Genomic DNA, 23,972 nt, shown 5'->3' with positions numbered 1-23,972 from the left:
ACTTGTAGTGATCTCGCATGTAGTAGAATGACAAGGATGGACAAATCATATGGAGCCAGTGCAGTGATTTCATTTGACCTTACATTACCTCCCTTCCTCTCCTCCCTCCCTCCCACCATTAACTGTGTATTAAATGTAAATTCAAGGACACAAGCACGTGCTGTGTTATACCCCCAGACTCTTTAAAGTTATGATAACTTTAGCAAAAGTATTACTTACTAATTATCTTTTTTTGGACAGAGGGGTGGTGGGAATCAATTGTCTTTGTTAATGGCTCCCACCATGCATGACATCCATTCATTTATATGTGTGTGTGTGTGTGTGTGTGTGTGTGTTCCGGGTGTGTGGGGGGTAAGAGAGTACATGAGCCCTGTCTGGAGGTCAGAGGACAAGCTGTAGGAGTCCATTCTCTCCCCCACCATGGAGGTTCTGACGATCAGACTTAGATCGTCAGGCTTGGTGACAAGTACATTGACCCACCGAGTCATCGCCGCGGCTGCCAACTAATGCTTTCTATGAGTATTCAATACTTATATATGGAAACCTTGTCCTTAGAATACCTCCATGCTGATCTGGGAAAGATAGTAGCATGTGTTAGCCAGGGCTACATGTAGAGATCCTGTCTTTAAAACACAAAAACAAAAAACAAAACAAAAACGAAAACAAAAAAAACCCACAAAACATACACACAAAGAAACAAACGAAAAAACTAAAAAAGAAAACACCACCATGTTTTCTTTAGCAAGATCAAGGAAAAATATGGAAACAGCAGTGTGGTCTATGAACTCCTGGAGGTTCCTGGGAGTCTTGCAGGGCATCCGTGAGGTCAGAACCATTTTCACAGAATCCTTACTTTTCTCTACACCATGCTGATACTGGCACTTTTGTTACAAAATCAGTGGCAGGTAGAGGTCAAGTGCCTCACAGATGACAGCAGTGCAAATGTGCTGGGACACTCCTGAGACTACACTGTGTGCCTTCATTTTCACTTCCAAGAAAATCTATGCTTCTCATACTAAAAAAAAAAAAAAAAAAAAAAAAAAAAAAAGTGAACTGGATTAATAAAAACAAACCAGTTTCACTTATCATGGCACTTGATAACTTTGTAAAAACTCCTAATTTTAGTAACTCTCAACAATGTATGTTTGTAAGAGCCGGGTGCTACATGAGAAATACTGACAAAGCTGCTGCTACACTGTAAAGCACACTGTCTAGAGGAAACACACTTGCATTAAGGTACAACGTGTCAGGGAACAGGGTTTCTACTCAGAATGACTCCCACTACACTACTGTTATTTAAAATTGAATGTTTGGTAGACATTCTCTTGAAAATGAAAGAAGGGAGTCTGTCTCTTTAAGAAAAACAATTAAAAATAATATTTTCTAACCTAATGATTAAAAGTAAGCTTTGATATGAAATTTTAAATCTTGGAAAACTCTGCAACCCCAAGTTTGGTATTTTTGGTACAGTGAAAGACTTCAGATGAGATGAACAGTGATACAGAAGTCGACTCTGAAACATGACACATGGTACGTCTATAACACAGTGAGCCAGTAGTCTCCAATGATGAAGGCAGAACGTTTTAGAACTATGCATACAGGAACAATCCATTCAAAGCACCAACTGGTTGTGACTTTAGTATAATATGGAAAATGTGCCTCCTCTCCCTTTTCATGTCCCTAAGTAAGGCTGTGAATTCTTCATACACTTCATACACAGATGCAGAGAAGAAAATGCCTGCTCTTCTAATTAACTTGTGTTTAACGTCATTTTCATACTAAGTATATTCTCTATACTATAAGCTGATTAATACAGCTCTTTAGTTTCTCAGTTTTGGAGCTGAAGAGATGTTCAGCAGTCAGGCGTACTGGGTTCTCACAGAGTTAGCACCCACACAGAGTTAGCACCCACACAGAAGCTCACAACCACCTAAAACCCAATTTCAGATCAAACGACTTCCTCTGACCTCCAAGGGCACCAGGCAAGCATGTGGCAAAGAAACACGCAGGTAAACACTCATATACGTAAAATAATTTAAAAATCAAATTAAAAACAAACGTTTCTTGGTTTTGTAAAATGGGTATGGCAGACTGTGTCTGTAATCTCAGTACGTGGGAAGCTGGGGCTGGAGAACATCTAGTTCAAGTCCAGCCTGAGCTACATGTACCTAAAAAGACTGTCTCAAAACCAAAAATAAAAGAAAAAAATCTGATTATTATTTTCCAACTCTAGTACATACTAAAGGTATAACTGTCCAAACAAAAACTGTCTGAAATGCAAGTTCTCTGAGGGTAAAAGAATCTGGAGGTCTACAGAGTCTAAGAACAGAACTACTGCTTTCATTTACCAGGTATGTTTCAGCTTATAAGACTTAGACTAATGTCTGGTTAAATTATGTGGAGCACAGGATTTAAAAAAAAAAAAAAATCACAACCAGGCTTTTACCAAGCTTAAAATTAAATAGAAAACAACAACAACAAAAACAGTTCTCATAATAGTCAGCCTTTCCATTTCTGCATTGTTATTAAAACATTTACAAGCTGTTCTGTTGTAATCCCAACATTGAAGCTGAGGCAGGAGAATCAAAAGCTCAAGGCTAGTCTGGGCTATCAGTGAGTCTCATGCCAGCACTGACTTCACAACTCCTGCCACTAACAGGAAACCAGATGGCCTACTGTTTCCCAGAGTTCTCAGACTCCAGCCTCACTCCTGAGGCCTCAGTGTTCTACCTGTCATCACATCAGGAGCATCAGTGTTGCTGCCGCGTTGAATGAGTCTGGCTGCAAAGCTATTCTCATCAAATGATGTCCCATTCACCACAGGGAGGTCTTCAAAGGGGTTTACAGACTGGTCTGAAGACACAGTGATGTACTGGACGGCCAGCCAGAGTGCAGTGCTGCCTTCGTGATCTTTCAGCTCTAAATCTAATCTGAAATAAAGAAGCAATGTGAATTACAGGTACGATTTCCGGCCTCCCTTTGTTGCCAACAGCTCCACTCTCTCCCTATATGTTCTAAAGGACAAATTTTATTTTATTTAAGGTCTGTAACTATAAAAGGCATTTTAAGAGAATATTTCAGGCTAGGCATGACAGGCAATAATCCCATCATTTGGGGGACTCTAAATTTCAGGCCTGCCTGAACTACTTTAATAAGACCTCGTATCAAACAAACAAATGAACAATAGTTTCTAAAAATTTTAGTAAGGAAAGATTTTTCACTCACAATCCCACCCTCACAACCGCTTTGCATTTCTCCAGGCCGCCCTACGTACTGTTTACACTGCAGCAGCTGACTGAACACACAGTCGTTCCTGGCCATGATGGACAAGTGTAAAGGAGTCCTGAGGGCAAAACACAGGAAATGAAGTCAAAGAAGAGTCCGCTCAGGAGAGGCAGACACTCACAGCAGGCAGGTATTAGAATCAACAGCCAATTCCATCACTCTGGTTTCCAAAACCATGACCAAGAATCAAAATATGAAAATGACTTTGCTTCTATGGCCCCCGCTCTGTACCCCAATTCTAACCCCGTCCTGGAGCAATGTGGTAAACAGTAGCTTCTGCCACATTTTTATCTCATCTGTCCTCTGTCAATTTGAAAAGAAACTTTGCTCTTTGCTGTAATGTTCTATCAACACTGGGGCACATAGCAGCATCAACAAATAACTGGGTCAATTCTTCATCTCCTGTTTAGTACGCAAGTGCCTGCAGGGAAGGCCGACACTAGAGCACTAGGCCCTGTGCCTGGCCTCTACTGCAGACAGACAGACTGCCCAGGCTTACTACTGTTAAATGGGGGGGAAACAAACACACACACACACACACACAAAAAAAAAAAAAAACCACAAAGAATGAACATGAGGACCGATTGGGAAAATGATTGTGACACAAAGACCCTGGACCATCTTATTTCCCCACATTACACACTGCACAGATCCTCTTCTGACGCCTACCTCACAGAAACCTTACTTCCTGGGTGGATTTTCAAAATGATAAACTGCTCTGGTGATGAGTGATGTCTGTGGCCTGCCTGAAGTTGGTGAAGCAAGGAGCTGAACTGCTCTTCAGAGCCTCCCACACTTCTGCCTCAAAGATAGGCAATTCCTCCCACAATTCTAAACCACAAGCAGTCCTAAGCCAATTCCTTCTGGGAAGATGCAAAAGCAACAGAAACTGGGCTGCAGATGGGTCAGTGGTAAGAGCAGTACTTGTTCTTCCAGGGGACCTAGCTTTGATTCTTAGCACCCAGACAATGGATCACAGCTACCTGTAACTCCAGTTCCAGGGAATCCTACACTCTTCAAGTCTCCACAGGCACTGTGTGCATGTGATATATTGATATACATGCAAGCAAAACACCCATACACAAAAAGTAATAAATAAATAACTTGTAAAAATGTAAAACACAAAACAAAACTCAGAAACATTACCAAATACAAGAAGGGCTGTCCAGTGAAAGTCTGGAGATAAGTTGTTAAAAGTAAAGGTATTTATAAGGCAGAATTTAGGATTTTTTTCTAACCATTTGACCTCACAGAGATAAAACAGGTTGCCTTGAGGTAGTAGTTTCTCTTCAAATTATCCAAGTGATCCTAAAAATGCTAACAACAACAACAACAAAAAGTCCATGAGAGCACGGACTAGATGACCACTCTGGTTGCTTTCAACATGATATAAATTTCTTAGAAACTCAGATTTACTTTAGCTAGGCTATAATGTTTTCTCCAAGTGCTTCTAGTCTTAGTCATGACACTACTTTGCATGACAAATAAATGTTTGCAACTTCAATAAACATCAAACTTAATAATGTCAAATACTGTGTATGTTTATTATGTGCCACCACAAAAATTCTCTTTTGGAGTTAGTGCACTCACCTGCCCTTGCTATCCTGCATGTTGGGGTTGGCACCAGCCTGCAGGAGGGCCTCCGCAATCTGTGCCATCTCAGACATCACATCTGCTGAGTATTTCTTTGGACTGTACAATGCTACAAGGTGTAATGGGGTCTCCTGGGCTCCTGCTGTGGCAGCATTGACAAGGGCCCCGTTCTTAATGAGGAATGTAGAAGCAAAAAGATCTCCTTAAAAAGAAACAACAGAACACACAATGACATGACAGCAACCAGTCCCTGTGGCTAATACATCCTCAGAAGGCAACAGGGGACAACTGCAGACGTAAGGGAAGAACAGCTGGGACTTCTGAAGCAGGGTCTTGGATGGTGGAAACCGATGACAGTCCAGAGTTATTCTTTCATTCAAAAGGCTCTCTTTGCCACCTTTAAATTACCCATGATGATTTGCCCTGGTTCCTTCCTTCAAGATGCTTTTACTGCCTAACAGTAATAGACTTGGGTGGCAGAGATGGCTGAGTAGCTGCTCTTCCAGAGGACCCCAGTTTGAGTCCCAGCATTAACATGGTGGCTCATAACTGCCAGGGATCTGACATCGTCTTATGGATTCTATGGATACACACAAAGACAGACAGACAGACAGACAGACAGACACACACACACACACACACACACACACACAGACACACACACACACACACACGGTAGGTAGGAAGGTAGGTAATAGGTGGGTGGGTGGAAGCAGTTATGCTTCTCAGTGGCCTCCAGGTGGCACCAATTAGCTTCTACCTGGGATTCATCCAACAGTCTAAAACTTGGCCTCAAGGCCAGGTGTGGTGGCGCACACCTTTGATTCCAGCACTTGGGAGGCAGAGGCAGGTGGATTTCTGAGTTCGAGGCCAGCCTGGTCTACAGAGTGAGTTCCAGGGCAGCCAGGGCTACACAGAGAAACACTGTCTCGAAAAACCAAAAACAAACAAATAAACAAACACATACATTAAAACTTGGCCTCAAGGCCAGGCAGTTGACACATACACCTTAAATTCCAGCACTTGGGAGGCAGAGGCAGGTAGGTCTCTGAGTTCAAGGCCACCTGGTCTACACAGAGAAACCCTGGCTCAAAAAGACAAAACAAACAAAAAAAAAAAACCAAACCCAACCAACCACCACCACCACCAACAAACTGACCTCACTAAAATACTGGGGAAGAAAATGGATCCACCTCAGTGCTACTGGGTTTCACTTGAACAGACAGGATCTAATTCCAGTCAAGTCTGATCTCAGATGCTAATCTCTCTTCTCAGAGTCCTAGTTCTACTTTTAAAGAAAGAAAGACGACACAGGCACAAGAAAACTGCAGATGGTTAGATTCAGAGGATAAGCATAATAGAAATCATCTTCTATTCATTCCTTTTTCTTTTTCTAATTTTTTATTAGGTATTTTCTTCATTTAAATTTCCAGTACATATGCAGCTAGAGACACGAGCTCTGGGGGTACTGGTTAGTTCATATTGTTGTTCCTCCTACAGGGTTGCAGACCCCTTCAGCTCCTTGGGTTCTTTCTCTAGCTCCTCCATTGGGGGCCCTCTGTTCCAAAAGACAATGATGGTCTTTCTCTGTAGCCCAGGCTGTCATCTAACTGGCAGCACTCTTCTGTCTAGCCTCTCAAGTGGAAAGATTACAGGCAAGAACCACCATTCTCAGCTAACATTTTATTACTTAAACCTTCTTAAAGAATTACCTGACTTTAAATCAAATTTACTTCACTGGTTAGACCCAAACATCAATTCAAAATTTATAATCATGCATTTACCTGTACTTTATTTAAAAAAAAAGGCTCTTTAGGAACTATCAGAAGTTGAATTAAGGGAAGTTCAGTTCAGAGGGTAAGCAGACAGCAGGACAAAGCAGGGAACTGGAAGCGAGGCCCTAGATAAGGTTCTCAGCAACAAGGAAACAAAGCATTCCACACACTTCAACCTAAACATGGCCAGGATATGGCTCCCAGTCACAGCTGACTGCCTGTCAACTACTGTGAGGGAGTCAGAAGTTCCTTACTGCAAACATCCAGCCACTTGCTTTCCTCAAGTCACTAACAATGCCAGGAAAATGAGACATTAGTGTAATAATTTTTCCCCATAAAAACATTCCTAACCAATGCTAAGCAGTTTTTAAATACACATGCAATGCTTCTTTCAGTTTTATGACAGTTTTAATTAGGGCAAACCATATTTAATACTCCTTGTTTTAAAATTTACTACAAATAATTGGTCAGGAGAAGCCCATTTAGGAAATCTATTGGTCTATGTGGGTTACTACAATTTTTTTAGTAGTGAAAAAACTAGAATTGTTATGAAAGGACTCATCACCTTGCTTAGGTCAGATTAATCAAAGGAGATGGTAACACTGCCTTATGTGGGTCTCCTATGGCCTCACAGACCCTAACAACACCAAATTCTTGTGACAGACGAGTGCTCTGGCTCAGTGGAATGCCCACTACTGTGCATCTTGAAGTAGACCTCATTCATATTTTAATGAACCTCTACCACTCATTAAAGAATTAGAAGCAAGGTCAATAGGCAAGCTTAAAGGTAGCACTCAATCATTTGGGTAAAGTTAACCAAGTAACATCAAGCCGAAGAAGGCACTGTCAAGTAATTCCTCAGAAGGATATGTTAGCACACATCTAAAACCCAGAACACAGGAGGCAGAGGCAGGAGCACTGCAGGTCTGGGGCCAGGCTCTAGATAGCCAGTGTTTCAGTGGGACCTCAAAGAAAAGACAATTCCCTATGGGGTCTGATTCTGGCACTCCACTGCTCGGGCAAGGTGAAGGCCACTGTGTTTACTCTATCAGCAACAGGTAGTCATAGTATGAGGGACACCCCAATCCTGTCTCACTGTGCTAAAAGCCTGCTAAAGCAGAAAGATCCCTTTCCATTTACACACAAGAAAAGATGACACTATGGACAAGTGACTGTCATCAAAGCAACATAGAAGCCAGGATTCAAGCAAGTCTGTGCTCTGTACACTACAGCATGCTGCACTCTTTTTGAAGTCTGCTATATTCACACTGTGATCCACATACTTCCAGACAATTCACAAATTCAGAATGGAAGATTAAATCACCCTAGAACACTCATCAACACTATCTTGGCAATTCCTGTAGCTAAGCAATCACCCAAATATTTAGGAAGTCATGAGAGATGTTCTTTCATAAAACATAAGAATTCAGCTCCCAGAGAAGAAAGGAACTTAATTGTTTTTTTAGTAACAAGTGAATCTGTTTCCAAAGTAAACACTTGAGACACTAAACAGTGGGAAAGAACAATTCCCTACGGGGTAGAAACTTTCCCCAATGAACACAAACTCTGAGCTAAGTGCTGTGTGTGCTTGGAAAAACGCATCTGCTCTCCACAGCGACTTGTTCTAAGGGTTCCCTACTCAGTGATGAGTAAAACTTTCCTCTCTATTAGCCAGCAAGCTCAACCCTCTGCATAGTTCAAACAGATTTTTACTAAAACTTTTGCCCACAAAGGAGAGAAAGCCGCAGCTGCACATCACCAGCATTCAAACAGTACATCCTGCTAAGGGACAGAACTGTGCCTGATAACACAGCAGGGTCATCTGCTGATGGAAATCCATCTTCTAACTCTCATGAATGATGCAACCACAAACACACAAATACCTCTGTGGCTCCTAACATAGAAATTCCCACCTGTATACCACCAAGAATGGCACCAACTATCGTTTTTGAGAAATCTCCACATTGCTGTTTCATAGTGGCTATACAAGTTTACATTCTCAAAAGTAACAATAAACAGAATTTGGGAGGCAAAGGCAAGCCTCTGTGAGTTCACAGCCAACTGGTCTACACAGTGAGACTCTGTCTAAAAAATTGAAACAAAAAAGAAAACAGAATTCCTTTCTCCATGTCCTCACTGGCACCGGTAAGGATTTTTAAAAGATTTATTTATATCTTTTGATATTTGTTTTCCGGAGTCAGTTGTGTCCTTCCTTCTACCATGGGTCCTGAGAATCACACTCGGATCATCAGGCTTGTCAGGCAACAAGTGCTTAATTGTCTCTTGGCCCTGTCATTTATTTTCCTAAAGACAATCATTCGGAACCGGAATGAGATGGACTCCCAAAGCAGTTTTAATGTGTATTTTCCTGTTGGGTGAGGCTGTAGAACACTTTTAACATTTTATTTACCATTTGCATATCCTTTCTTGAGACCTGACAATTTAGATTATTTATTGATTGGATGTGTAGGTGTTGAATTTCTGCAGTTCTTTACATCTACTGAGTATCAGCCATCTGCTACATAACCTGAAAGGCACTTTCCTGCTATCTCTTCCCTCTGGTGACTGTTCTCTTTGTTGCCCAAAGCTTCTTCATTTTGATTTTGCGGGCTATTTCCTTGCTACTAGAGTACTGTTCAGGAAACCCTCGCCATGCCTGCATCTTGAGGAATTTTAGCTATGCTTCTTTCCTCTAGCACAGTGGTGCTCAACCTTTCTAATGTCACAGCCCTTTAATACAGTTCCTCGTGTGTGGCTATCCCCAACCATAAAATGATTTCATTACTACTTTGTAACTGTAATTTTGCTATTCTTATGAATTGCTATTCTCATGGCTGTTGGCAAGTGCAACAAGCACTGAGCCACCATGCTCTCTCCAGCCCCTCCAATGCATGTTTCTGACAGAGTTCTCAAGATTGGAATGATATACCAATATGGGCTTATTTCAGAGTCCTTTATTTTATTTTATTTGGTTTGGTTTTTTGAGACAGGGTTTCTCTGTGTAGCCCTGGCTGTGCTGGAACTCACTTTGTAGACCAGGCTGGTCTTAAACTCAAGAGATCCACCTGCCTCTGCCTCCCGAGTGCTGGGATTAAAGGTGTCCTACACGACCACCGACCATCACCTGGCTGATCTTGATTTTTTAAACTTTGTCAGTTTACATGTCTGCTCTTGGCTCAGCAGTACTTTTTAATTAAAAAAAGGAAAGAAGGAAGGAAGGAAGGAAGGAAGGGAGGGAGGGAGGGAGGGAGGGAGGGAGGGAGGGAGGTGTGAGAATTCTGGAATTTTGGGTTCTTTAAAAACCCAGAAATATTAGAAGCAAGTGTTGTTTTAATCCCAGGTGTGGGGCTGTAGGGCCGCTTCAGACTGTCGAAGCAGCTGACTATGATTTGTCTCAGGCGCTAGATGCAAATAGCTTCTGTGATTGTGTGACGTTTGGAATTCTGGGAAGTTTTCAGAGAGTGTATTAATGCTATGGCCCCAAGGGGCAGGGTTGGTGGTCATTCAGCGGAGTTGTTTGTGGTTTGTTAGTAATTGTGCTCAAAGAAGAAGAAACAAGAAGAAAGAAAATAGATTCAGATGGATCTCCACCACTCCCTCTCTCCTTTCCTCCCCCACCCCACATCCTCCTTTCCCTCCTATCTGGAGACAGGGAATAAAAGTTGGGGAGTATAAAGAGTGGGAAAAAGAAGAATCCACAAAGTAGCAAAAACTGGCTACACTGATGTCTAAGTGTCTGTGTTGGTGAATGTCATGTGTGTGCCTACAGAAGGGTATCAGAACCTCTGGGGCTCCTGTTAAGAGCAGTTGTGAATCGACTTACTGGGAACCAAGTCCTCTGCAAGAACTGCCAGCAAGTGCTCTCAAACTACTAAGCCCCCAACAGTTTTTTTTCCCTGGTTTTGGTTGTATTTTTTTGTTGTTAAGACAGGATCTCTTTATGTGTCCTGGCTGTCCTAGAACTCATTATACAGACCCCACTGGCTTTGAACTCACAAAAATCGATACCATGCTGACTCTATAGGTACTTCTTAAAGGTCACCTGCCTACCCTCTCTTCCTTAGGTTGTGGTGGCACTATGGGCACCCAAACTGACGGGGCCAATAGGTTTCAGTCCCTCTGCCCCAACAATCACAAGTTCTAAGCATACAAACTGAACACACAGACTCAAGAACTTTTGGGAATTCCTGGAACTGAGCTTCAAAACTATAAATATAAAAGGTGTACTGCATACAGAGAAAAATGTAACATTTCTTTCTCCTTACCTCTTTGGATCCCTTTATGTAATAAGCTCCAGCCATTTTTGTCTACCATATCCACATCAGCTTTATGACTAACCAGAGTGGTGGCAATACTCTCTAGTCGCCGAGAAAGAGCCAGATCTAACGCAAGATCTCCATTATGATCTGTTTCGTTAAGCTTCCCAGGTAGCTGCACAGAGAAATTTGGAAATCAGAACTAGAGACAGTAGGAAATACAACCTATGCTGATTGCTCCCAACTGACCAACTCCCTTTTTGAAACAGGTCTCAATATGTAGCCAGGCTGGTCTCAAACTCACAAAAATGACCTGTCTCCCAAAAGGTGTATGCCACCATACCTCTTACACGAGTGCAATTCAATTTCATTCACAGACTGCTCCTGGACCTCCTGAGAGCACTTGCTTTCAGCATCATACAAACAACGGTGATTAGTAAGCAGATGTCAACAATATGGAAGGTAATTAAAGACCACAGTAAAAATGCAGACAGCACTGACATGGGGAGGGAGGAGAGGGCGGAGATGGGATGACAAACCAGCATACAGAACTTTATGATGAGTTAAAGCTGGGCAATGGTGGCACACACCTTTAATCCCAGTACTCAGGAGGCAGAGCCAGTTTGAGGCCAGCCTGGTTCATACAGTCAGTTCCAGGAAGGCCTGGAGAAACCCTATCTTGAAAAATCAAAAATAAAAAGAGCAAAGATTTTCATGAAAGGAGGTTTAAGGGAGTACTCTTTAGTAGTTTATGTCTCCTCACACACTAACACCCCATGATAAACCATACTTCCACCTGCATTCCTTTGAAGGCACTGTGGTATGCAGAATAATGTCCCCCCATTTTCCCCCCACCACTCCACAGATATTCATGCCTTAATTATCAGATAATATAAGGAGTCAGCTTATGTGGCAAAAAGTACCTTTGCAGATGTGATTATGACAAAGTGCCCTGAGCTAGGAAGAATCCCGGACCAGCCCGCAGGGCCCTACCTTATAACAAAATTCATTCTTGAGTGAATCAGAGTGTCAAAGAGTAGGTCATTAAGAGGTGAAATTAGGACTTGACCTGTTACTGCTGGCTTTAAAGATGGAAGCAATGCTCCTTTGAAGCTAAGGATCGTGTGGACACCTACAAGCTAAGAATAATACTCAGCTCACAAGAAAATAAAGACCCTGGACCACTAGAGAATTCTGCCAACATCCTATGTGAGCAGGAAATGGATTCTTCTCCACAGCTCCATAAGAGACAACAGCTTACTAATAACTCGCTTTTAGCATGTGACTTCTGGCTTAGACCTTGAATAGGCAAAACTGTCAAGTAATAAACTCATGTGTTTTTGTTGTTCTAAACCGTATTATTTTATGTGCATGAGTGTTTCGCCTACATGCAGTGTGTATACCACATGTGTGGCTGAAGCCTGCAGAAGTCAGAAGAGGGTGTTGGATTCCCTGGAAATGGAGTTACAGTTGGTTGTGAGCTGCCATTTGGGTGTTGGGAACCAAACCTGTGTCCTCTGCCAAAGCAGAGACTAGCCCAGAATGTGTCCTGGTTTATGGAAACTTGTTGGGGACCTGAAGTCAGGCACTGCTGTGACAGCCATTTGGAAATGGGAATGTGGCTTTGGATTGGACTAATGGCAAATTCTGACGAGTAGAACAGAAAATGCCCAGAAGTTTCCTGTACATATTAGAAGTACCTTCATAGAATGTCTACTGATGGTGCAGAGAGAAGCAGGAAATGTTGATAACATTAAAGTTTGGGGAGAGAGAGGAAAAAATGGAGATGCTTCTACAATACCTGGGAATCCATTTCAATCAGATAGAGGAAGACCACATCTTCTCTCTCCACTTTGATAGCTTTATGTAATGGGTACTCTGTCTTGGATTTGATCATTTTGTATAACAACTGAGCACTCAGGCTACTGAAGTCCTCCTTTCGCAAGTCATCCTAAGGAGTAAAAACAATGAAAAGTGTTAATAACAACTGTCACTTAGTAATAAGCACTTAACATGTGTCAAAGACTTAACATTTTCCAATTAATTCCATCTTTGCTTCCTTTGCAGATGAAGACGACAAAGCCTGCAGAGGCCAGAGAGCTCACACAAGTCTGACTGAGAAAATGGCTAGTCAGGATCTGTATTTAAGAGGCACTTGCCACCACACTCTACCTATCAGAGCACTGCTGGGCCCCAGAAAGTGACAGCTAAATGTCAACTCTGACCTTCAACTGGAACCAAGCCACGTAGGAGTCCCACCCCGAGTTTAGAGTTCTTCCCCTACTATTAGCCTACAACGATGGCAATTTCAAAACAAATCTGAACTGTGACAACAAATCACAGAGTCACATCAGTTCTCCACAACTGTTGCCCTATCAGGGAAGGAAGGCTGCTCTATGTCAGCTCTTTAAAGCTAGTTTTCAGCAGGTATAGCAACACATGCCCTTAATTTCATCAATCAAGAGGCTGAGGCAGGATGTTTGCCTAAGTTTAGGGTCAGTCTGAGATACACAGTGAGTTTCAGGTCAGTCTGGGCTACAGAATGAGAGCTTATCTCAGTGCAACAAACAACAACCCCACTTTTCTAGTAGTATCAGAATTAAATTGAGGGCCTCCTGCATGCTAGGCAAACACTACCACTGAGCTGTATTTCCCACCCTTTAAATTTTTCTGAGAAAAGGGTCTGGTTTAGTTCTTCTCACTGGTCTTGAACTTGCTTTGCAGTTTAGGCGGACCATGGATTCAACATCCTCCTGCCTTAGACCCTGAAGTGGTTGGGGTTTCAGGTCTGTGACATTAAGTACACACAGGCCAGTTCTGTTAGAAATCTTTCCTTAGAATTTTAAGGTTTCTCCCATAAAAGTTATATACAAAAACAATCACAGAAGCTAGTTCATAAAACACTGATTGCTGTATTTATCTATTTATTTAATGTAAAGAAAAGAAAAAAGAAAAACAAAACAAACTTAGTTTGTATGCCCTGTGTTTGGGAGAAGACAAGATAATCCCTGGGGCTTCAGTGGTGCCAACCTCATCTAATCAGTGAAATCTAGGCCAGTGAGAGAGCCTGCCTCAAAATACAGTGGACGGTACTTGAGTAATCCCACCAGAGGTTGTTCTCTGGCCTCTAGAGCCACATACGTGCACCTGTATACACATACAAAAGTATAAAGCAAACCATAACGAAGAAATGTAAAACCTGTTATTTATGATGGAAACCCAATAAGTGAAGCAGTGGAGAAAGCTCTGTCATGGGCAGCTGAATGCTGGGTCACAGCTTCTCTAGGACAATGCTGAAGGCAGGTGTTCTTGACATCTGTTCCTGAACCTTAGCCATCTCTTCCTGTTCCACTCTAGACCCTAACAACACTTTCAGAATTGAAAAAGCCTCAAAGATCATCTAACCCAACTGCTTATTTTTCAAGAATACAAACAACAAAGACTAGGTAACAGAGAGGATACTGTGGAAACAGGGTTTACACTGGGATCTCCAGCTGCAGTGTGAAGGCTTGTCCATACCACACAATCTCTTACTTACCCAGTGACTTGCAATAATTTCTGCACAATAGTTCATCAGCGTACTGGCATTTAATTCCTCTGCTGTTTGATAGAAGCGAATACAGTTCCTAACATTCACCAGAGACATAACACCCTTCTCACATCTGTAAAAGATTATTTATTAATGATGAACAGTATTAGCAAGGCAAATACATTAATAAGTAAACCAAAACCAGTGACTGCTACACGAGCTATATCTAGTAAAACTGAGGAGTAAGGCTAAGCACTGTATTTAATAAGGAAGTATGGCTAGGCTACTGCTGTATTTTATTTATGTGTATATTTTTACTTATTGAAATCAATTTTTATTATTTTATCAAACCTGGTCATATGCATTCCATTTTTAAGGTAGGGTATCTCACTATGTAGCCCAGGCTAGCTGTGAAGTCAGGTTCCTCTTGCCTAAGCCTGGCTTACACTGTGCTTTATAGTCTTGTATTAGACAGTATATTACATCACACTGTCCTGAGCAGAATGAAAATAACCTGCAAAAAACCCTATGAAGCTTAAAATTTCAAGAGTTTCAAAAGCAATCACAAGAAACCCATTGATCACATGCACAGGCCATTCTAAAGTCAAACACAAAACAGATTGGCTTCAGTTCTTTGGTACTGAATTGTATGGAATAAGCCTGCAGATTCCAGACAACTCTATTATTCTCAAAGTTCAAAATATGAGGGTCTATGCTTAATAAATACCTCCTTAAAAGTACCCCCAAGGGCTGGTGAGATGGCTCAGCAGTTAAGAGCACTGACTGCTCTTCCGGAGGTCCTGAGTTCAGATCCCAGCAACCACATGGTGGCTCACAACCACCTATAATGAGATCTGAAGACAGCTACAGTGTACTTACATATAATAAATAAAATTAAATTAAAAAAAAAGTACCCCCAAAAGATAAATTTGTATTCTGATTAAATTATAATTCAGAAGGCTGGAGAGGTACCTCTGAGGTTGAGAGCACTGGCTGTTCTTCCAGAGGACCTAGATTTGGTTCACAGCACTCACATGCAAACTCACAACCATCTAACTTCAGTTCTAGAGGATCCAGTGCTCTCATCAGACCTTCATGGATACTGCATGTACATGGTACACAGATACAGATGTAGCCAAAACACTGACACAATAATGATGATGATAATTAAAATAAGTGAGTAAATTATAATTCAGGGACTAGAAAATAGGACAGTGGCAGAATGTTTGCCTAGGATGGATTTGTACTTGGAAAGCTCTGGGTTCAATCCCTAGTAATAATGGGGGATGGGGAGGTGAAAGGGTAGGGGGTGCATATGTAGACTTAATAGACAGCTAAGCAGCTAAGAATAACTCTTCTTCCAAAGGACCTAAGTTTGGTTCCTTGGGCACATGACAGGCGGTTCCCAGGTGCCCATGACTCTAGTTGTAAGGAATTTGATGTCCTCTTTTAGCCTCTCTAAGCACCAACCCCATACACTCACATACACATAAATAAAAGTTTTATAAATAAAATATCCAAAATAGCTAAAAGATAGTGAAACAATTATGAATCATATCTAGTATGCAAGAGGCTGTGGATTCAATCCTTAGTATCTCACACACACACACACACACACACACACATCAGACCACAGTATACCAAGAGAAAATTGGGCACAAAGTATATCCCTTGCCTCAATTCCACCCAAATTATTCATTCATACATTTATTATTATTATTATTATTATTATTATTATTATTATTATTATTATTATTATAGAGAGAGCCAAGCAAGCACACGCCACAGTGCACAAAAGTGTGAAGGCTTGGGCTGGTGAGATGGCTCAGTGGGTAAGAGCACCCGACTGCTCTTCCGAAGGTCCAGAGTTCAAATCCCAGCAACCACATGGTGGCTCACAACCATCTGTAATGAGATCTGACTCCCTCTTCTGGAATGTCTGAAGACAGCTACAGTGTACTTACATATAATAAATAAATAAATCTTTAGCAAAAAAAAAAAAAAAAAAAAAAAAAGTGTGAAGGCTGGAGGACAACTTTCAAGTCAGTTCTCTTCTTCCAAATTGAGTTTTAGGGCTCAAACTTGGATTATCAGTTGGATTATCAGGTTTATGTAGCAAGAATTTTTACCTGCTGAGCAATCTCACCAACCCTTCCACAGCATTTTTAGAAGAAGTTAAAATGAGTATGTAGACATGTTACTGTACGGGCACTGGTGATGCACCCCTTTGATCCTAGCACTTGGGGAATCAGAGGCAGTTAGATTTCTGTTGAGTTCAAGGCAGCCTGTCGACAGAGAGAAACCCTGTCTTGAAATAAAACAAAACAAAAATGAAACCAACAAGTCTGAGAGTAGGGACACATACCTCAAATCTCAATACTTGGGAGGCTGAGGCAAGGAGATTTCTTTCCAACAAGAGTTGGAAGAAAACCTGGGCTACAAAAGTAGCATTGGCTACTGTGTAACACTAGCTCAAAAACTAAAACAGTGTATTCCCAAACCTTTCTGTATCACTGGAGTCTCCAAGTACACTGCATATCACAACAAAGGGTAACAAAGTTATTGTGACCTGACCACAGCTATGGAATTAAGTGTTCCAGGAGAAAACTGCTATCTGACAGATGAAACTAGTCTTGCTATAACAGTGTCCTAGCAGCAGGTGGCCCACCTCATAGGACTGCAAGGATTCCAAATCACATCTGCAGAGCACTTACTTTACACACTTGTACAGACAGTGGCCTGGACTCTGAAAATCATAGTCTCCCTTCTTACTGCCAAGGGATGACTTGAACACAGTTCATACCAACAGATGTTTTCTTACAAACAGTTCATTTTCACTCATTTAGATCCCCTGAGTACCATTTGTCATATGGATAAGACTATAACTAGTAACTGACATGATTCATACAACAAAAGAATACATGTCTTCTCCTCTCTCTCTCTCTCTCTCTCTCTCTCTCTCTCTCTCTCTCTCTCTCTCCCCCATCCCTCCTTCTCCCGTTCTCTCTGAGACAGGGTTTTTCTCTGTGAAGCCCTGGTTGTCCAGGAACTCACTCTGTAGACCAAGCTGGCTACGACCTCAGAGATCCATCTGCCTCTGTCCCTCAGGTTGGTGGAATTAATGGCATGTGCCAACACCTCCTGGCAAGAACACATAATTTTATTAAGCTCTCACCTCATAGTTTCTATTTGAAAAAGAGAAAGACAGGCTAGTTATCCTCTGGAGGAAAAATACTGTTATTAATATATTTTTAAAAATTTGATATCCACAAAGCATACAAAAAGCACAAAGCAATCTATCTTGTTTTTTGAAACAGGAGCTCACCATATATAACTCTGGTTGGCCTGGCACTCTCTTTGTAGACCAGACTATACTTAAACTCAGAGACTCATCTTTCTCTACCTCCAAGTGCTGGGATTAATGGCATGTGCCACCATGCCCAGCAAAGATTTATTTATTCATTATTCTTATATGCATGTCTATCTATGTGAGTCCATGTGCTTTCAAAAGCCCCACAAGGCCAGGAAAGGACATCAGAGCCCCAGAAAATGAAGTCAAAAGTGGCTGTGAGCCTCTGGGAACCAAAGTCCTCTCCAAGAGCAACAAGGGCTTTTCATCTCTGAGCCATATTTCTAGTCCATACATCTGATTTTTAAAGTATAAACCAGGGACCCTACAAACTTCTGTCTGGTTTTCTTTCTTTTTTGTTTTTGCTTTTGCTTTGTTTTGTTTGACAGGGTTTTTCTGTGTAGCCCTGGCAGTCCTGGAATTTACTCTGTAGACCAAGCTGACCTTGAGCTCACAAGCGATTTGCCTTTCTTTGCCTTCCAAGTGCTAGGATTCAAAGTGTGTGCCACCAATCCCTTTCAGATCGACCCATATATGTGAGATGTGATAACTATTGAGAGAAAAATACACAGATGAACAATGGTTGGGTTGTAGGTGACCTACTTTTTCTTTATATAATTCGGTTTTCCAAATTGCATATACTATACCCATATTTATAATCAATGAAAATAGTCATTTTAATAATATACTTTTTCAAAGAGAATTTTCTGATATTACAAAAAAAGCCCTTCTGTAGCTGGTCTTTGGCTACTATGGGCTCTTCTTTCTACCCTTCTCTACTCCTTTTCTTCCACCTTCCAATTCCTAAACACTAGATAAGCCGGAAAAAAAGATAGCGAGGAAGAAAAGTGATCCTTAAATAAAGTTGGGGGCCATTAGACTACTTTCTTGCTGATTGGGGGCATTGAGTTCCTTGAAGCAAATTTGATCTTTGCAGTTATGATATCTAATTATTATTTCTCCTCCTCCACTTCTTCCTTTTCCTTCTCCTCCTCTGCCTCTTTCTTCTTTGCGTAGGAATACTTAAACTGCCACCAGCATCAACCAACAACTACCAACAAAAACCAAACAACCTACATCACCTCTTGGAGCCCCTAGCATTTATGTAATCTCTGAAAACTACCCAGATTTGCAAATGTCACACAAACACAGAAACTATCTGCAGCTGGCAAAATCACAGTCAGCTACTGTAGACAGCTGCCAAAGCAGCCCCATATCCCACACCTGTGATTGAAAGCATATTCCTATAATATTTCTGTAGTTTTTTAAAGAAACCAAAATTCCAAAATTGTTACTACACCCTTCTTTTTGATCAAGTTAATTATTAATATTTCCAAGCCATCAGAGCCTCTCTATCACAGAAATCAGTGCCTTGACTTCACACAGAACTGCATGGTTTTGCCAGAGCCTACTGGCTTAATATCCTAGATGTGTCATTTCTCTTCCTGACAGCAGTGGGCACTCTGTGACCTTATTAAAAGACAGCATTCACTCCAGTCTTGGTCTCTCCCATACCAGCTCTTTTAAAAAGCTATGAAAAACAACTTAATATCCACAATCAACAGAACAAATTTGAGCATCTGGTAATGTTGATAGTCAAGAGGCTTAAGCAATCAATAAAGAGTAACATTTTAATTAAAGGATCCATTATACCATTACAACTACCTATACCAATCCCAGAACATTAAAGCAATTTCATAAGCAAGTCTGATGATATAGTCAATGAGAAAGCTGAGGATATCTGGAGGTAAAGAAGATATAAACAATCTAATTAAAATTAGTATGAATTCATATTTATGTAATTAAAAACCTCAATAAACAAACAATAATTAACTAGAGGACTTCAATAATAAAGTTAGTTGTGCTAATTATCTAATCCTAAATACCTTGGACTCGTCTATGTTTAAATTAGATATTAAAACAGTTCTCAGGCCCTCATAACTTATAGGTAGTTGGAAAGATTTGGTCTATGGATTCTGTGAGGTTCTGGGGCAATCCTAAAGGAAAACTCCCTCACAATAAAAAAAGAGCAAGGAGCTCCTGGTAGCCAAGTCTCTCTTTGATCTCCTGGGGAAGGGCAAACAAGTAACAAATAGACTGAATGAGGAACACATGGTTGAAACTACCCAGGAGAGGGGCCCCTTTTCCCCACACACCCAATAGAAAAGGAGATGGTGAAGTACTGTAAGACGATTACATCAACCTCACTGGTCACCAAGAGACACAGCCACAGCACACGGACAGCATTCTGCTTGGCACCATCTGATAACATTTTGTCTCTTACTGTTCTAAAATGCTAACTTCAGAGAGGAACAAAGAAAATGCACCATAAAAACATATCATGCTAGCTCCTTGGGACCTAAAAAAGCAGCTAGCTTCAATGAAGTAAGCCCTTATTGATACTGGCTACAAAACCTAGTGAACCAAAAAGTACTGAATTTAAGTACTAAAGTGCTTCCAAAAAGGAGTGTTGACCAAAATGTAGTATAATGAAAGGCAAAGTCAAGAATCTGGAGGCTGGATTCTATTCGTCTATATCTATTGGCTAATTTACACCATCACATACTCTAAGGTAACAAACAGTCGAAGACAGAGAAAACCAACAGCACTGGCAAAGTGGAGCTTACCAGAAACACAAAGCTACAGAGAAACCAGCTTCTCCTACATCACATTAAAGAACCCCAGCAGTTATCACATGGCAGAAGCTGCTTTCCCAGAGCCTGGCACAAGTAAGCTTTGCCACCACCTTGCAGAGCCTTGAATACATCTGCTGTGACTTGCCTCTCCCTAAGGAGCTGGAGCTGAAAGCGATTGGCCAGTTTCATCAATTCAGTCAGGAACACATCATCCTCTCTGAACTCTAACTCATCCGTATAGATCCAGCGAAGCATTGTCATTGTCACCTCAGGATTCGCATCTAGTTAGAGAAAGAAAGTAGATGACACACTTAGCCCTTCTAGAAGTAACCCTAAAATCTGTGCTTAGAAAAGTAAATTATGGTACAGCTAACTCAAGGAAATACAATGTAACAGGGTCCCAGACCTTAACACGACTAATGCCATGATGGAAGTGCCATTTAGGCCTTGGAACCTAGCATGTAAGCAGCAAAACACCTGCCAAAACAAAAACAAAGACCTATACTTCTGGAAAAGTGCATGAATGTATTAACCTTGCTTTCTGACTTCTGTAACTCTGCTTCTGACTAATTATTCTTGCTACCTGAGGTTATGTCAACCCAGGATATGCTTTTTATATTTAAACTCCCACTCTGAGAAAGGCTTGGAACTGCATTCAGGTCCCAAACACCCAGTAAAATTGTAGGTTAGCTGATCTTCTCTGGTAGATACTTCCTAACAATACAGCCATTAAAATGGTAACAGTCGAAGCTAGAAAGATGGCTCAGGAGTTAAGAGCACTGGTTGCTCTTCCAGAGGACCTGGGTTTAATTCCACCCCCCCCCCACCTCTCTCTCTCTCTCACACACACACACATACACACACGCAGAGGCAAAACACCAATGAACATTAAAAAAAAAAAAAACAGTGACAATCTGTCTGAGTCCAGAAAAATGTTAAAAGTTTTGTATGAGGAAGCAATAGGGTCAAATTTGTTGGGAAAATACTTGAAACATTAAAAAAAAAATTAATGAAATTTCCTCTTCTTTTTAAAAAAATTTTTAGGCAAGGTTTCTCTGTATCTGTAGCTCTCCTGGAACTCACTCCATAGAGCAGGCTAGCCTCGAACTCAGAGATCCACCTGCCATGCCTCCTGAGTTCTAGGATTAGAGGTGTGCAATTCCATGCTCAGCAGAATTTCTAATAAAAGATCCTATAGATAAAAACAAGAAAATAGATACCTAATAGAAATATGAGCAATGTATATAAAAATAAGTGATCCATGAAAATAAAAGCACCCAGTAAGATTTACCAATAACCAAATACATATTTAAATGTACATAGTACATTTTTTTGTATCTCAAAGGATTTGTTTTTGTTCTGCTTTGTTTTTGTTTTGAGAGGGTTTCTCTGTATAGCCCTAGCTGTCTTAGAACTTACTCTGCCTTCTCAGTGCAAGTATTAAAGAGTGCATCACTACTGCCTGGCTTATTTACTCATTTTTAATCACTTTTTTGCAGTACTGGTGATTAAAAAGACTTTATTTTATGTGTATATATGTATGGCTGTGTACCAATTATGTTCCTGATGCCTAAGGAGACCAGAAAAGGATGTTGGGCCCCCTGGAACTAGAGTTACAGATGGTTGTATCCCATTGGGTGCTTACTGGGAGTCAATCCCAGATTCTCTATAGAAGAGCAGTCAGAGCTCCACTGAGCTACTGTCTTAGTCAGGGTTTCTATTCCTACACAAACATCATGACCAAGAAGTGAGTTGGGAAGGAGAGGGTTTATTCAGCTTACACTTCCACATTGCTGTTCATTACCAAAGGATGTCAGGACTGGAACTCAAGCAGGTCAGGAAGCAGGAGCTGATGCAGAGGCCATGGAGGGATGTTACTTACTGGCTTGCTTCCCCTGGCTTGCTCAGCTTGCTTTCTTTTTTTTTTTTTTTGGTGGTGGTGGTTTATCGAGACAGGGTTTCTCTGTGTAGCCCCGGCTGTCCTGGAACTCACTCTGTAGACCAGGCTGGCCTCGAACTCAGAAATCCACCTGCCTCTGCCTCCCAAGTGCTGGGATTAAAGGCGTGCGCCACCATGCCCGGCCTCAGCTTGCTTTCTTATGGAACCCAAGACTACCAGCCCAGAGATGGCACCACCCACAAGAGGCCCTCCCCCCTTGATCACTAACTGAGAAAATGCCTTACAGCTGGATCTCATTTTTGCTTCATGTATTTGAGAGTATAAATGTACCATTGTGTAAATACATATATATCTAAATATACTATACATTCATTGATTGGCTCTGTCTATTCATCAATCAATCAATCATAAACCTGAAAATATGAACTCAAGCATAATTCATGATTTTTCTTTTACTTTGATTTTTACTTAGTAAATATATTATTTATTTTTTAAAGTTAAAAACTATACTTGCAGGAAATGTTTATTATAAAAATAATCATTTAAGATATCTAAAACTAGTGCTGAGGATGTGGCTTAGCTAGTAATAATTGCCTAGTATGAAAGAAGCCTTGGGCCAAGCCGGGCGGTGGTGGAGCACGTCTTTAGTCCCAGCACTCAGGAGGCAGAGGCAGGTGGATTTCTGAGTTCGAGGCCAGCCTGGTCTACAGAGTGAGTTCCAGGACAGCCAGGGCTACACAGAGAAACCCTGTCTCGAGGAAAAAAAAAGAAAAAAAAGTCTTGGGCTGATCCCAAATGACATAAAACCAGGTGTAGTAGTACATACCTGTAAGCAATTGGGAAGCAGAAGAATCAAGTTCAAGGTCATCTTTGACTATATACTGTGAATTCTAAGCCAAGCTGGACTACTTGATGCTGTCTCAAAAAACAAAACAAGCAAACAAACTACCCTATACTGTTATTTCTTTTTTTTTAAAAAAGACTTATTTATTTATTTATTTATTTATTATATGTAAGTACACTGTAGCTGTCTTCAGACACACCACAAGAGGGCATCAGATCTCATTACGGATGGTTGTGAGCCACCATGTGGTTGCTGGGATTTGAACTTCGGACCTTCAGAAGAGCAGTCGGGTGCTCTTACCCACTGAGCCATCTCACCAGTCCCTATACTGTTATTTCTATTAAATCAGCTCTCGGTCAAAATATAGAAAGTGATGCTCAAGACAAGTTAAAGTCACAGTTTGCATAAAGGTTCTCCAAGAGTAGTCCTGAGCAAGCCGACTCCTAACAGAGTTTAACGCTCAAGCCCACTCAGGCCCAGTGAGGAAAACTGGGGATGGCCCCAGCATCTGCACTTTAGCAAGTCTGTTAAATTATTGTGATGCTCACTGAGGTTTCTGGGAGATCATAATCAATTCTTAGTTATCAAAGAAAACCACAATAAGGACTAGGAATACATTATTAATAACTAGGCAACAACAGACCAGCTCTGATTAGCCTTTTATTACAACTAAGCACAGTAAGAAGGATGAGCTGAAGGGAGTGATGTTGAATAGAACGAAGAACCTGATGTACTTAAAGCAGATTAGCCTGCTAAAACAACCAAACTGACAGGGGTGGGTCAAAAACAAATAATGCTGCTTCTT

The 23,972-nt window shown here is 41.1% G+C and overlaps 1 protein-coding gene across 3 annotated transcripts in view; it reads right to left on the bottom strand.

Moving 5' to 3' along the window:
* Ankfy1 (ankyrin repeat and FYVE domain containing 1) overlaps positions 1–23,972 on the bottom strand; it is an 82,145-nt gene that overhangs the window by 28,815 nt on the left and 29,358 nt on the right. The window contains exons 4-10 of one of the 3 annotated variants that reach the window (NM_009671.5): positions 20,569–20,704; positions 14,448–14,571; positions 12,711–12,860; positions 10,919–11,084; positions 4,876–5,080; positions 3,275–3,343; positions 2,731–2,930 (exon numbers count right to left, since the gene is read on the bottom strand). In NM_009671.5, the coding sequence (NP_033801.4) occupies positions 2,731–2,930; positions 3,275–3,343; positions 4,876–5,080; positions 10,919–11,084; positions 12,711–12,860; positions 14,448–14,571; positions 20,569–20,704 (1,050 nt within the window). Of the gene's footprint in view, positions 1–2,730; positions 2,931–3,225; positions 3,344–4,875; positions 5,081–10,918; positions 11,085–12,710; positions 12,861–14,447; positions 14,572–20,568; positions 20,705–23,972 lie in introns of all 3 variants that reach the window. The other 2 variants (XM_030245484.1, XM_030245483.1) reach the window with 2 other exon arrangements.

The sequence above is a fragment of the Mus musculus genome, chromosome 11 (genome assembly GCF_000001635.26).
Source record: "Mus musculus strain C57BL/6J chromosome 11, GRCm38.p6 C57BL/6J".
In the NCBI taxonomy this organism is placed as follows: domain Eukaryota; kingdom Metazoa; phylum Chordata; class Mammalia; order Rodentia; family Muridae; genus Mus; species Mus musculus.
Note: the sequence above shows the minus strand (reverse complement) of the source record. Positions and strands in the feature narration are given on the sequence as shown.